The sequence below is a fragment of the Scyliorhinus canicula genome, chromosome 6, assembly GCF_902713615.1.
Source record: "Scyliorhinus canicula chromosome 6, sScyCan1.1, whole genome shotgun sequence".
In the NCBI taxonomy this organism is placed as follows: domain Eukaryota; kingdom Metazoa; phylum Chordata; class Chondrichthyes; order Carcharhiniformes; family Scyliorhinidae; genus Scyliorhinus; species Scyliorhinus canicula.
Genome location: NC_052151.1, coordinates 32,440,068 through 32,452,183, shown reverse-complemented (window position 1 = coordinate 32,452,183; position 12,116 = coordinate 32,440,068). Strand labels below are relative to the sequence as shown.

The 12,116-nt window shown below is 46.3% G+C and overlaps 1 protein-coding gene across 1 annotated transcript in view; it reads right to left on the bottom strand.

Annotated features, from left to right (window-relative positions):
* Positions 1–6,292, bottom strand: part of LOC119967079 (myelin and lymphocyte protein-like) — a 35,288-nt gene extending 28,996 nt beyond the window's left edge. The window contains exon 1 of the mRNA XM_038799130.1: positions 6,107–6,292. Coding sequence (XP_038655058.1) covers positions 6,107–6,196 — 90 coding nt within the window. The 5' untranslated portion in view covers positions 6,197–6,292. The remainder of the gene's footprint in view (positions 1–6,106) is intronic.
* Positions 6,293–12,116: the final 5,824 nt, after the last annotated feature.

Genomic DNA, 12,116 nt, shown 5'->3' with positions numbered 1-12,116 from the left:
GGATGTGTTGCTGCAATGTACAGGGCATTGGTGAGGCACCCGGAGTATTGGTGCAGTTTTGGTCTCCTTCTCTGAGGAAGGATGTTCTTGCTCTCAAGGGAGTGCAGCGAAGGTTTACCAGACTGATTCCAGGGATGGCGGGACTGTCATATGAGGAGAGATTGACTTGGTTGGGATTGTTCTCGCTGGAGTTCAGAAGAATGGGGGGGGGGGGGGGGGGCCCATAGAGACTTATAGAATTCTAACAGGACTAGACAGGGTGGATGCAGGGAAGATGTTACCAATGATGGGTGTGTTCAGAACCAGGGGTCACATTCTGAGGATTCAGGTAAACCATTTCGGACAGAGATAAGGAGACATTTCTTCACACAAAGTGTGGTGAGCCTGTGGAATTCATTACCACAGGAAGTAGTTGATGCTAAAACTTTGAATATATTCAAGAAGCAGCTAGATATAGCACTTGGGGAGAATGGGATCAAAGGCTATGGGGAGAAAGCAGGATTAGGCTACTGAGTTGGATGATCAGCCATGATCGTGATGAATGGCGGAGCAGGCTCAAAGGGCCAAAAGGCCTCCTCCTGCTCCTATCTTCTATGTATCTATGTATGGAACCACGGCCTCAACCAAAATTCAGTTTTGTTTCCATTCCAATAGGAAATTGAGGATGCACCTCCAGCTGAATAGCCCTGAGCAAATTTTAACATTGAGCTTCCACGGGTGGCATCAGTGAAAGTAACATCATAAATGGCAGCAAAGTGGGACAAAGGGCAAGGAAAGCTGTCCAGCGAGGTGGTGGAATCCATCTCCACCGCTGGAGTTGGAGGCAGAACCAAGTCAAAATTCAAGAATCATTTCAGTGGGTGGGATGAATTGAAAGGTTTTGAAAACAATCTGTATGTGTGGTGTGTCAGTCTGGAGAGCATAAATACTGGCATGGGCAAATTGGACAAAATACCCCGTTCCTTCTGTAGCTTGCACATTGATGCGACCATCAATTCACTCGGAGACTCGAGTCGAAGTAAACAGTGGTTTTAATCAGCTTACAACTTTGCCTGCCTGCGACTGTACAATACTGAAGGCGGTCCCGCAGGTCTGCTGCTCTTATACTTCCTATAAGGGGCGGAGCCATGGGCGGAGCCCGTACATGCTCCACATCTCCCGCTGTGGGTGAAGCCACACAGTGGGCCATAGATGGAGCCCACAGGGTTAATAGCATGATATAATGCAACACAGTATACTGGTGAATTAACAACATTTATACATTCACCACACAGATATTTCAATCTGTAACTATGTAATGCATCATGTTTGCACACTTGTCCCTTATTTGCAAGGAAATTGGCCTGAAAACAACATGCATGACGAAGGATTCTGTGAAAGGCCTAACTTTGTTGATATACAAGTAAAAAAAAGTTCCTTTGTTCATGCTTGACTGCATCAACACCTTCAGAGAGAAGCACTGTGGTGTGTTTTTCGAAGAAAATTCTCCAAAATTTCCCAATATACCCCCTCTTGGGTTTCTGGCTCACTTAATTCCTATTTGCCCTCAGTTCCGCAGTCAAACTCGAGCAGCACCCACGTGGTCTGTTCTTCAAATGTGACTCTGACCACTCAGGGCTGGCAGGTTATTCAAACTTGGGAGAGACTGTAAGCATCATCACAGATGAGCTTTAGAGATTAGGAGGAGGAATTCTGGTACATCTTCCCCTCCCTGATTTAAGGGTGCAGGAGTAAAATATTGCCATCAAACTAAGTAAGACTGGTGAGCCGAGCATTTAGGGGTCACACCTGAGACTTCCAAGAGCAAAGCCTTCAGCTATATGTATTCTTTACCATCCTGTAGAGAGGGTGGTGAAGTGGCAATGACACTTGGCTAGTTAGCAAGAGGCCCAGGCTCGTGGGACACTGCTGGGGGAATTGAAATCTAATTAATAATTCTGGATTTGAAAACGTAGTCCCAGTAATGGTGACCATGAGAACTATCAGCGATTGTTGTAAAACCCTATCCTTCTTTCGGAGGGAAATCTGCTATCTACATGTGACTCCAGACCAACAGCAATGTGGTTGACTCTTAACTGCCCTCTGAAAGGACCGAGCAAGTTTGAGGATATGCTGGCTTGCCAGCGTCACCCCATAGAATCAGACTCCCAACAGAAGGAGGCCATTCAGGCCATCGAGCCTGACAGACCCTCCAAAAGGGCACTCTACACAGGTCCACCCCACCCGTCCAATTCTGCACATCTCCTGGATACTAAGAGCAATTTATCATGGCTAATCCACATAACCTGCACATCGCTGGAAAACGAAGGAGCAATTTATCATGGCCAATCCACAAACTTACACATCGCTGGACACGAAGGAGCAATTTATCATGGCCAATCCACCGAACCTACACATCGCTGGACACAAGGAGCAAATTATCATGGCTAATCCACATAACCTGCACATCTTTGGGCTGAGGAAACCAGAGCCCTGGAGGAAACCACGCAGACACGGGGAGAAAGGTGTAAACGCCACACAGTGACCCAAGGCTGGAATTGAACCCAGGTCCCTGGCGCTGTGAGGCAGGCAGTGCTAACCGCTGTGCTACCATGTCGCGCCCCCCCCCCCCCCCCCCCCCCGCCCCCCATGGAAGAACTGAATCATTGGCTGAGCACTTGATTTTCAAGCCCGTTGCGAGTTGGAGTTACTGGTAAATTGTCACTTACTAATTAGTGCAGAGGGTCAGTATTGTTAACACACAGGGTGAGTGTTTGACTTTGGGTGGTGATGCAAAATGGGCAAGAATCTTCAATTGGCCACATACATCTCCCGCACTTAACATCTCTATTTGGTATGAGGATGCATAACTGGGGCCCTTTCCAATATTGCCATTTACTCAATCGGCCAAATTTTCCCCAGCTCTTTATATGACTGAAGGAAGAGTTTGAAAACCCACAGCCGCCACATAATGTCTGTAAAGGAGAAAGTCCGAACATTCCTGTAGTGAGAGTAAATTCTTTTCAGCCGGTTAGGGCCAAGAGTTAAGCACCTTCAGTCAATTTATGTACCTCTTGCATTCCACTGACTTCAGTAAGTGAGGCAAACTTAAAATTCCTGAATGTTTTCCCGCCGGCGAAATAATAATATAGCAAACCGCTTATCCATGTTGATGATAACCTTTTGCAGTTTGAAAAAACTGGGATGGAGCTGTGACCTGTTGCTGCAACATTAAACCAAAAAACCAGCGTGCCTTCTTTCACAACACTCGCTCAACATTCACAGCTTATTGAGAGGAGTATTAGACTCACTTGTAAACATTTATAACTATTGTTTAGCTCCATTTGCTCATTCAGAACCTTTCGGCTTAAACCGTTCTCACTTCAAAAACAATTGTTTCATTCTCAATGTGCCTTTTAATTTATTTTCCTCCATTTTCTCTCCCCGTTGCTTATTACCTCCAAACTAACACTGTTGGCCCCCTTCTCTCTCCCCGTTTTCTCTGTTCTCTCCTTTCTTTCCCTGTGTCTTTCTCCTTCTCCCTTACCTTTTTTTTCTCTGTGCCCCCGTCTCTCTTCTTCCTGGCTCCTTTCCTCCCTTTCTATCCTCCTCTTTATCTTTGTTGCTGTCCCTCTCCCCAAATGTCTCTGTTCAGTGTGTCTTTTAATTCTCCCTGTGTTGACAGTCTGAAAAACAGACACTATAAGGGGTGATCTCAGAGGGCCGTTTAGCTCACTTGGCTAGACAGTGGTTCATGCCGCAGAGCAAGGCCAGCAGCGTGGATTCAATTCCCGTACCGGCTTGAGGTTATTCTTGAAAGCCCCACCTTCTCAACCTTGCTCCTCACCTGAGATGTGATGTGTGGTGAATTATAAACGCTAATAATCCACACTGTATTGTACAACATGTGTTGAGCCTGTACCTTGTATCAGATCATGTGTAATTGTGCGGCTCTACCCATAGGGGAGATGAGGAGCTTGTACTGGGCTCCACCCTTGGCTCCGCCCATGGCTCCTCCCCCTAACCAGAAGTATAAAGGTTGCTGTTGTGAGCCTGCCTGCCAGTTCATCAAGAGTTCATCTTGTCACAGGCAGGCTCTGTTGTACGACGATTAAACTGTTCGCTTCTAACCACGTGTCGCGCGAATTGATGTCTCATCATGATGATCCTCAGGTTAGATCATTCACCAAGTCAGGTCTCCCCCCATAAAGGGGAAAGCAGACTATGGCAACTTTACCTTACCTTGGCTAATAATGCACCCCTATCTGAAAATCTGGTTTTCTCACACATTGTGGACCTGGTTGCTATTTGAACTGGTTAAATTTGACATTCAGCATTTAAGGACTGATCAGAAACAACGTTCATGACAATATATGTATCCTAAATTTTCTCTTCTCTTCAGCCCCTCAGAAGCGGAATGACCAGCATCTTCCATTCCAGCTCGATGGGTTCTGAGGTGGCTGATCATGCAATGCGCGATCTGCAGACTTTGTCGCATGCGGGATAGGTAATGCTTGGAGGTCCGGGCAGATGAAGGTGTGAATGTGCTGGCAGTAATATATGGTTCAGCACCACTCCGGGAACCTGAGGGAGAGTGTGGACAGTTTCTGGACACAGGCAATCCTGGGGAGGAGTCCAGATGAGGAGGGGTGTCCCCAGTAGATCAGGGAGAAGAGCCCACGCCCTGATTCCTCACTTCTTGAAAACAGCCTTATACCCGCCTCCCATTCCAGACCAAAGAGTTCTGGAAAAGATGCCCATGACCAAGTAGTTCCGTTTCCCCCTGGTGACTCGTAAAAAGGCATCCAATGGCTGTGATGACATTTGAATTCAATAAAAACCACGAGTAAAAGTAAAAATAATGACCATGAAAGGGGATACGGTGGCGTAGTGGTATTATTACTGGGACCTAGTAAACCAGAGACCCGACTAATGCTCTTGGACCCCAGGTTAAAATCTCATCACTGCACACGGTGAAATTCGAATTTAGTAAATCTGGAAATAAAAGTCTAATGATGACCGGAAACCTTGCCAATTGTGGTAAAAACCCATCTGGTACACTATTCCTTTAGGGAAGGAATCTGCTGTCCTTACTCGATCTGGCCTACTTGTGACTTCAGCCCACAGCAATGGGGTTGAGTCTTAACTTCCCCCTCAAGTGGCAATTAGGGATGGGCATAAATGCTAGACCAGCTTGCGACACCAACATCCCATGCACAAATAACATTTTAAAAAATTAAAACCATTGTCGTAAAAACCCATCTGGTTCACAAAGGTCCTTTGGAGAAGTAAATCTGCCTTCCCTACCTGGTCCGGCCTACATGTGACTCCAGGCCCACATCAATGTGGTTGACTTTTAACTGCCCTCAGGGATGGGCATGAAATGCTGGCCCAGCCAGCGAAGCCCACATCCCCATGATGGTGCACTAACTGAAGTTCTCTGGGAATTTCCAGAATAAGTGCTGAGAAAGTGTTGGTGGAGTCTTGGTAATTGTCCCAGTTAGTCTCCCGCTGTACCTCAAACATCCTGTTCCAAGTTACATCAGGAAGTGATTATTGAAAACTGCTTCAACTGCCTTGCGTTTGCTCCTGTTCAGCTGGTTACCGTTTGTAGAGGGCATTGGTTGTAGCACCAGCCAACATAATGCCGTATATCTCTTTAACAGGGACTATGGCAGGTAATCTAATTGGAAGCCACCCCCAAACCCGTTTCCCTAGAGGGGATAGTTCAATCCTTTACGAAGGTTGTGTCCTGCACTAAAATCCGACATTGCAGCTTAAATCCCCAGCTTGACCACTTCCAAGGTTCTTGACTGATTAAAGTATCTGGAGACAGTCACTTCCCCCCTACCTTCCCCAATCTCTTTTAAACCCTTCTGTCTGTCGGCTGCGTTCTCCTGTGTGTGTCTCTTTCTCTCCATCACCTATCCTGTCTTTTCTCTTGATCCTCTCCCTTAAGCTCTCTCGCGCCTGTATTCTCTGTATTCCAGCTACTCAACACATGCTCTCCTGTAAACCGATTGGACTAGCAAGCATTCTGGAAATGACACAGTGCGGTTCACAGTAAAACTGCACAAGAATACTTTTTTTTAGCGGCAATGTACGTAATTAAACAATTGTTACTCACAAATTCACCGAACATCAGGATCTCTGGAAAAGAGGTAAAGACATTTGCCCCAGATGGTATGGGGCTAGTCGAAGCTTCTGGAGCTGACATGGTGGTTCCTGCAGGGCGAATGAGGACTCCCTGGCTACTACAACAAGCGCAGCCGCAAGAGATATCTGAGGCTGAGTCCTATGTGTATCAAGATTGATATACAGGGGCCAGCTTGTAGGTGCGTCACTCAAGCTAAGGAACTTTGCCAACCTAGCCATCATTGGTACGACATCACCGCCTATGTGGTGAGGACTGCAGACAAGGGGGAGGGAAGCGATTGCGCTAAACATTTCTGAGGCGAGTATTTGCTCACCTGCTGCTTTTTAACTTCCCCCTACACCTCAACGTGAGATTTCTCCATTTCATTGCTCTGAGAGATAAAAGCTGCTGAATTGAATTCATTTTTTTATCACACTGAAACTTGCGGATAGTTTGTTTCCTTTAACAGGGCATGGTTGGAGCAACACAGATATCATTGCATGAAGGCCAACTCCCTTAAATCAATAAGTGATTCAAAGGCCTCAATGATTGCTTTCTATTGTTACTACATAAATACAGTTGGCAATCTGTTACTACTGTTGCTCATAACCACTTCTCCACGGTGACACTCAGCAACGGGTCTCAGAATTTATTGCAAATCAGCCTTTAAAGAGCATTTATATGCCGAGTAGCCTGCACTGCAATGCCCAATTTGGCCTCAGTTTCTTCCCGCTGTGACAATCTGTTGATGGGCTAGCTTTAAGCACACTGCAGGCACAGTGCGGTCGTTTGAATGCAGGAGCTCAACGCGTTGCCTTTGTTATCACCGAGCAACTCGTCTGAGGAACAATTCCCAGCATCGTTTCACGTTCAAGGAAGGTGGGGCAAGTGGCCAGACATACTAGAGCACAAAAAACGAGGCCAATTCTCCTCACCACCCAGTCAAACATTACAGTCATGGGCACAAAGAAAATGGGTGATCTTGATTTTTAGGTTCAGTGAGGTCAGACATGTAAATTGGTACAGTGGGTGGCACGCCAACCTCATGGCGCCAAGGACCCGGGTTCGATCCAAAGATGTGCAGGGTAGTTGGATTGGCCATGCAAAATTGCCCCTGAATTGGAAAAAATTGATTTGGGCACTTTAAATTTCGGTTAAAAAAAAGATTACAGGTGGTGGATTGGCCACGCTAAATTGCCCCTTGATTGGAAAGATTTTTTAAAAGAAGTTTGAGTCTCATTTAGATGAAACATACGTTACAGGCAGGTTGTACTCCAATTGCCAAGCTTTTAACATTGTATGTCCTCCTTTTATTCGGACGACAATACTGTCTCCGATGTCGATACCCTCCAAACGAGCATTCCACCAAGGCACACTCCTCACCCTACCCCCTGCACCCCCCACCCACCTAAACCTTATTGGACACTAAGGGGCAATTTATCATGGCCCATCCACCTAACCTGCATATCTTTGGACTGTGGGAGGAAACCGAGCAGCACCCGGAGGAAACCCACGCAGACACGGGGAGAATGTGCAGACACACACAGTCACCAGTGTGTCAGCAGTGCAAGCCACGGTGCCACCGTGCCAGGAAGGAAAGTTGGTAATCTAAAGACAAAAGTGGAAGGTAGTAGAGAAGTTTTGAGAAAAAGAAGCAGAGTTGAACTGGAAAGGAAAGAGTGTTTAATGGTATCATGTGTCAATAAACAAGTTCCACGCAAGAATAATAAAGAAAAACTAAAGGCCATTTATATGAATGCGCAAAACATTCGCAATGCGAAGATGAAGTCACAAAGCAATAGAGATAAATTGATCTAATCAACCAATACAGAGTCATGGTTACAATGTGACCAATGTTGGGAAATAAATTTTCCAGGTTACACAATATTTAAAAAGCAGATAGAATGGAAAAGAATAGAATGGCATAGACAGAGTGGATAGTCAGACACGTTTTCCCAGGGTAGAGAGGTCAATTACTAGGGGGCATGGGTTTAAGGTGCGAGGGGCAAGGTTCAGAGGAGATGTAGAAGGCAAGTTTTTTTACACAGAGGGTAGTGGGTGCCTGGAACTCTCTGCCGGAGGAGGTGGTGGAAGCAGGGATGAATAGGATGGAATAGAGGGATACGGAAGTGTAGAAGATTTAGTTTAGACGGGCAGCACTGGTGGGCTGCAGGCTTGAAGGGCCAAAGGGCCTGTTCCTGTGCTGTACTTTTCTTTGTTCTTGTTCTTTATGGTGACTTTCCTTTGCCAGGGATTCACACCTCCCTCTCTTGAGGCAGAGGCCTGCATTGGAGAATTGCCAGAAAGGACGTCTTCCAAGTTGTCCAGGTGCTCCTTCTCAGTTGGTTCCTGAGATCGGCACATTGTCCAAGTACACTACAATTCTGGGCAGCCCTTGGACAATGTTCTCCATTACTCTCTGGAAGATGTGAGGTGGAGATGCCAGCGTTGGATTGGGTGAGAGCAGTAACAGTCTTACAACACCAGGTTAAAGTCCAACAGGACATCTCTGGGAGATGGCACATGCTGATGAGGCCCCGAATGTTCTTTGTATATTGTCACCATCTGGCCCCAGTTTTACGTAAGCCGAGGGGCAGTATGGCCATTCGGAGTTGACAAGGGTCTGATGTCAATGATGGAGCTAGGCGGCTCCTGTGCCAACCTCCATGTCTAGGGGGTGACCTTTTGAGCTGGAATGTAATCTGGATCGGGCCACTTTAGGGGCAGTGTTACAGTTCAGTTGTATCAGCTGTTCCTCTCAGGCTGGTCGATGTGTAAGGCCCTGGCCTGAGAATGGCTTTGTCTTCGAGCCAGATTTCTCTGCCGACTCTAACACCCTTGGCTCTGTTGTGTCCTGCCTCCCCGCATCCCATATGTCTGTGGTAGTTCATGGCTATCGAACTTTGCTTTGGTACCACATACCTAAGATTTGAAGATTAGATGGTTTACAGGGATAGGGTGGAGGATGGGGTAGGTAGGTGCTCTTTCAGAGGGTCGGTGCAGACTCAATGGGCAGAATGGCCTCCTTCTGCATTGTAGGAATTCTGTGGTTCCATGGTTCTATACCTGATTGCTGACTTAGAGGTGAGTGGATGGGTCACATGATCGCTGTCCTTAGGGACGTAGTTCTCTTGTACGAGATGACCTGACACTGGGAGGTGTAATCGATGGAACCCTGGAGTTCTTGGGCCCCTTTTTGTGGCGTTTATGCAAGATAAAACCAGTTCCATGCCCCTTTTTAGGTCCAGGGTAGGCTCTGCCAATAGTTTCCTCTGGGTTGCTACCTTTTTTATTCTGCATACTAATCAGTCTCTGGGCATCTCTGGGAGGGACAACCCATACTCACAATGCTCCACAAATTTCCAGAGTCGCATTAGGAATTCTGTTATCAATTCTCCGGGGCATTTTTCAACCATATTGAGTTCATGGGCGGAATCTAATTTAACAATTTCTTAAGTTTATTATATAAACTTAAAGGTTAAGGCTGCTACCACGGCATACAATAACAGCGTCCCACTCGGGGACTAGCGAGTGAGGCAATCCTGGTTAGGGCTGGTATTTAAAGGGAAATGTACTCATCCACTAAAACTATCCTTAGTCTTTTCAGGTACAGCAGACCATTCTGGCTGGCTCACCAGCCCAGCAGCTCTCCAAGCCCCCAAGTCATGTCTGAGGATGAAGGAGCTCAGAACAACCCTCGCAAGTGCTCAACCACACCCTCCACCATTGGAGAGACGCACACCTTGGTGAGGTGTAGTTCAAGTGTTGACCAGGGTCACTTTCTGGAGAACACAGCCCAGTCCATCACATGAACCTGCTTCCCATCCATTGCCCCTGTCTACACCTCCCGCTGCCCAGCGAAATTGGGCAGCATAATCAAAGACTCCCTCCAACCCGGAAATTCTCTCTTCCAACCTCTTTCATCGGGAAGAAGATGCATAAAGAACATGCGCTAGCATATTCTTTCCCGCTGTTACCAACCCCTGAATGACCCTCTTATGGACTTGTATGGCCCTGACTGAATGAGGCCTTATTTAAGCCGTCTCAATTATAAATCGACAGGCCCCTTATGGACTGAACTGATCTCTCCTGAGTAGTACTACACTATGATGTCTATGTCTATGTAATTACATTGTGTATTTATTGTATGTTCTATGTTTTTTATACATGGAACGATATGCCTGGACTGTACGCAGAACAATACTTTTCACTGTACCTCGGTACACGTGACATAAATCTAAATCTAATCTAATCTATTTATCGAACAACAATTGATTAACATAACTGCCTGCCGATTTATAATTGAGATGGCTTAAATAAGGCCTCATTCAGTCAGGGCCATACAAATCTCAAGAATTCCATCTTCACTCCCCGGGCTGCCTGCAAAGACATTGTTTCACAATTCTCATGATTTGTGAAGAGTGTACTTAAAATTCAATGATCCAGGCCTCAAGTGTGAGTTTGCACATTCTCCCTGTGTCAGCGTGGGTCTCACCCCTGGACTGAGGGATGAAACCGGAGCATCCGGAGGAAACCCACACTGACACGGGGAGGAAGTGCAAACTCCACAGACAGTCACCCGAGGCCGGAATTGAACCTGGAGCTGTGAGGCAGCAGTGTTAACCGCTGTGCCACCATCCCGCCTGAGTCCCATACTTCACCTTCATTCTGTCATTGACCACCACAGCATCACTTTGGCCACAATGGAAAATAAAAGCCACCACAAAATTTACATCCCAAACCAAATTATTAATGAAATCATGTATTGAATATTGCATAGAAAATTCAATAATCACCTCATACATTCGGTCATGTGAGAGTACCTTTAAGAAATGGCTGTTTAAGCAATGTACCTTTAAGAAATGGAGCAGCTCATATTACTGAAGTGATGTCAGAGTGTGTGTGGAGCTGGGTTTTTAGCTCAGCCATTTGCAGTGTTTTGGTTTCAGTTTTGAGGAAAAGAGCTTGGGTGTGGCTGGGTTTGCAGTGAGCTGGATCTGCTGTGATCTCTGCCATGAAAGACTATCTCTGAATCATTTGGGTGATCTAAACTCATAATAGTAATGTCTTTAACCTGATGTGTTTCTGTTTAAAGGTGTTAAGTCTTTTGGAGTGTTGAAGGAACATTTTGAGGGATTATTAGTGTTGTATTATTTTCGGGGTTATCTTTGAAGTAAGGGGTGTTAAGGGATCCAATGTTTATTTAGGAAGGTTAAGTTGAATTCATAGAATAAACATGTTTTGTGTTTAAAAACCCACGTGTCCATAATTGTAATACCACACCTGGATTTCAAGCCGTGTGCTTCAAAAGCAACAATACATTAAAGGGAGAGGTTGGTTGAACTCCTTGATACATTTTGGGGTTATGAAAACGCCACTCCCATAACAATTCCTTTAGTGTCTGCCTTCTGTGTAGCTATTCTGTCCTAGTGCTCCTAAGCATGCTATCTAAGCAGGCCTGGCTGCGGATCACATCATATTGGCATGGCTGGCAACAGTCCGGGCTGATTGGGTGGCAGCCAACAGCAAGGGCACTGGAGGAGTAGCAGGGGTGGGAGATTCAATGCCGCCTTCTTCAGGGGTGACTGCAGCTCCATGGAGCATTGCACTCCCTCAGAATGGTGCCTCAGTATCCTCGGAATCAGTTGAACGGCATATTAATGATCTGTTGGAGACCCTGAAAACTATTGGCACACTGTGACACACAGCCATGATGACACCAGTCTCATTTTACAAGACAGCAAGCAGTTCTCCGTCTGCGTTGCCATGGCAGCACTCAGCCACAGTGTAGCTGCTCTTTGAGATGCACCAAGCTTTGACACCAAGTCATCTGACTCTGCATCACGGTTGGGTCCCCGCAGGTCAACAACTTCCATGGTGGAATGATGGGCTCCAAGCTCTGCATAAAGCCCTGTGCCAGCTTAGTGCCAGGCTCCTCCATCCTTCTCGGAATTGACCCCAGGCTTCCTGGGAAGACTTTCCAATATTTCCTTGTGCGTTC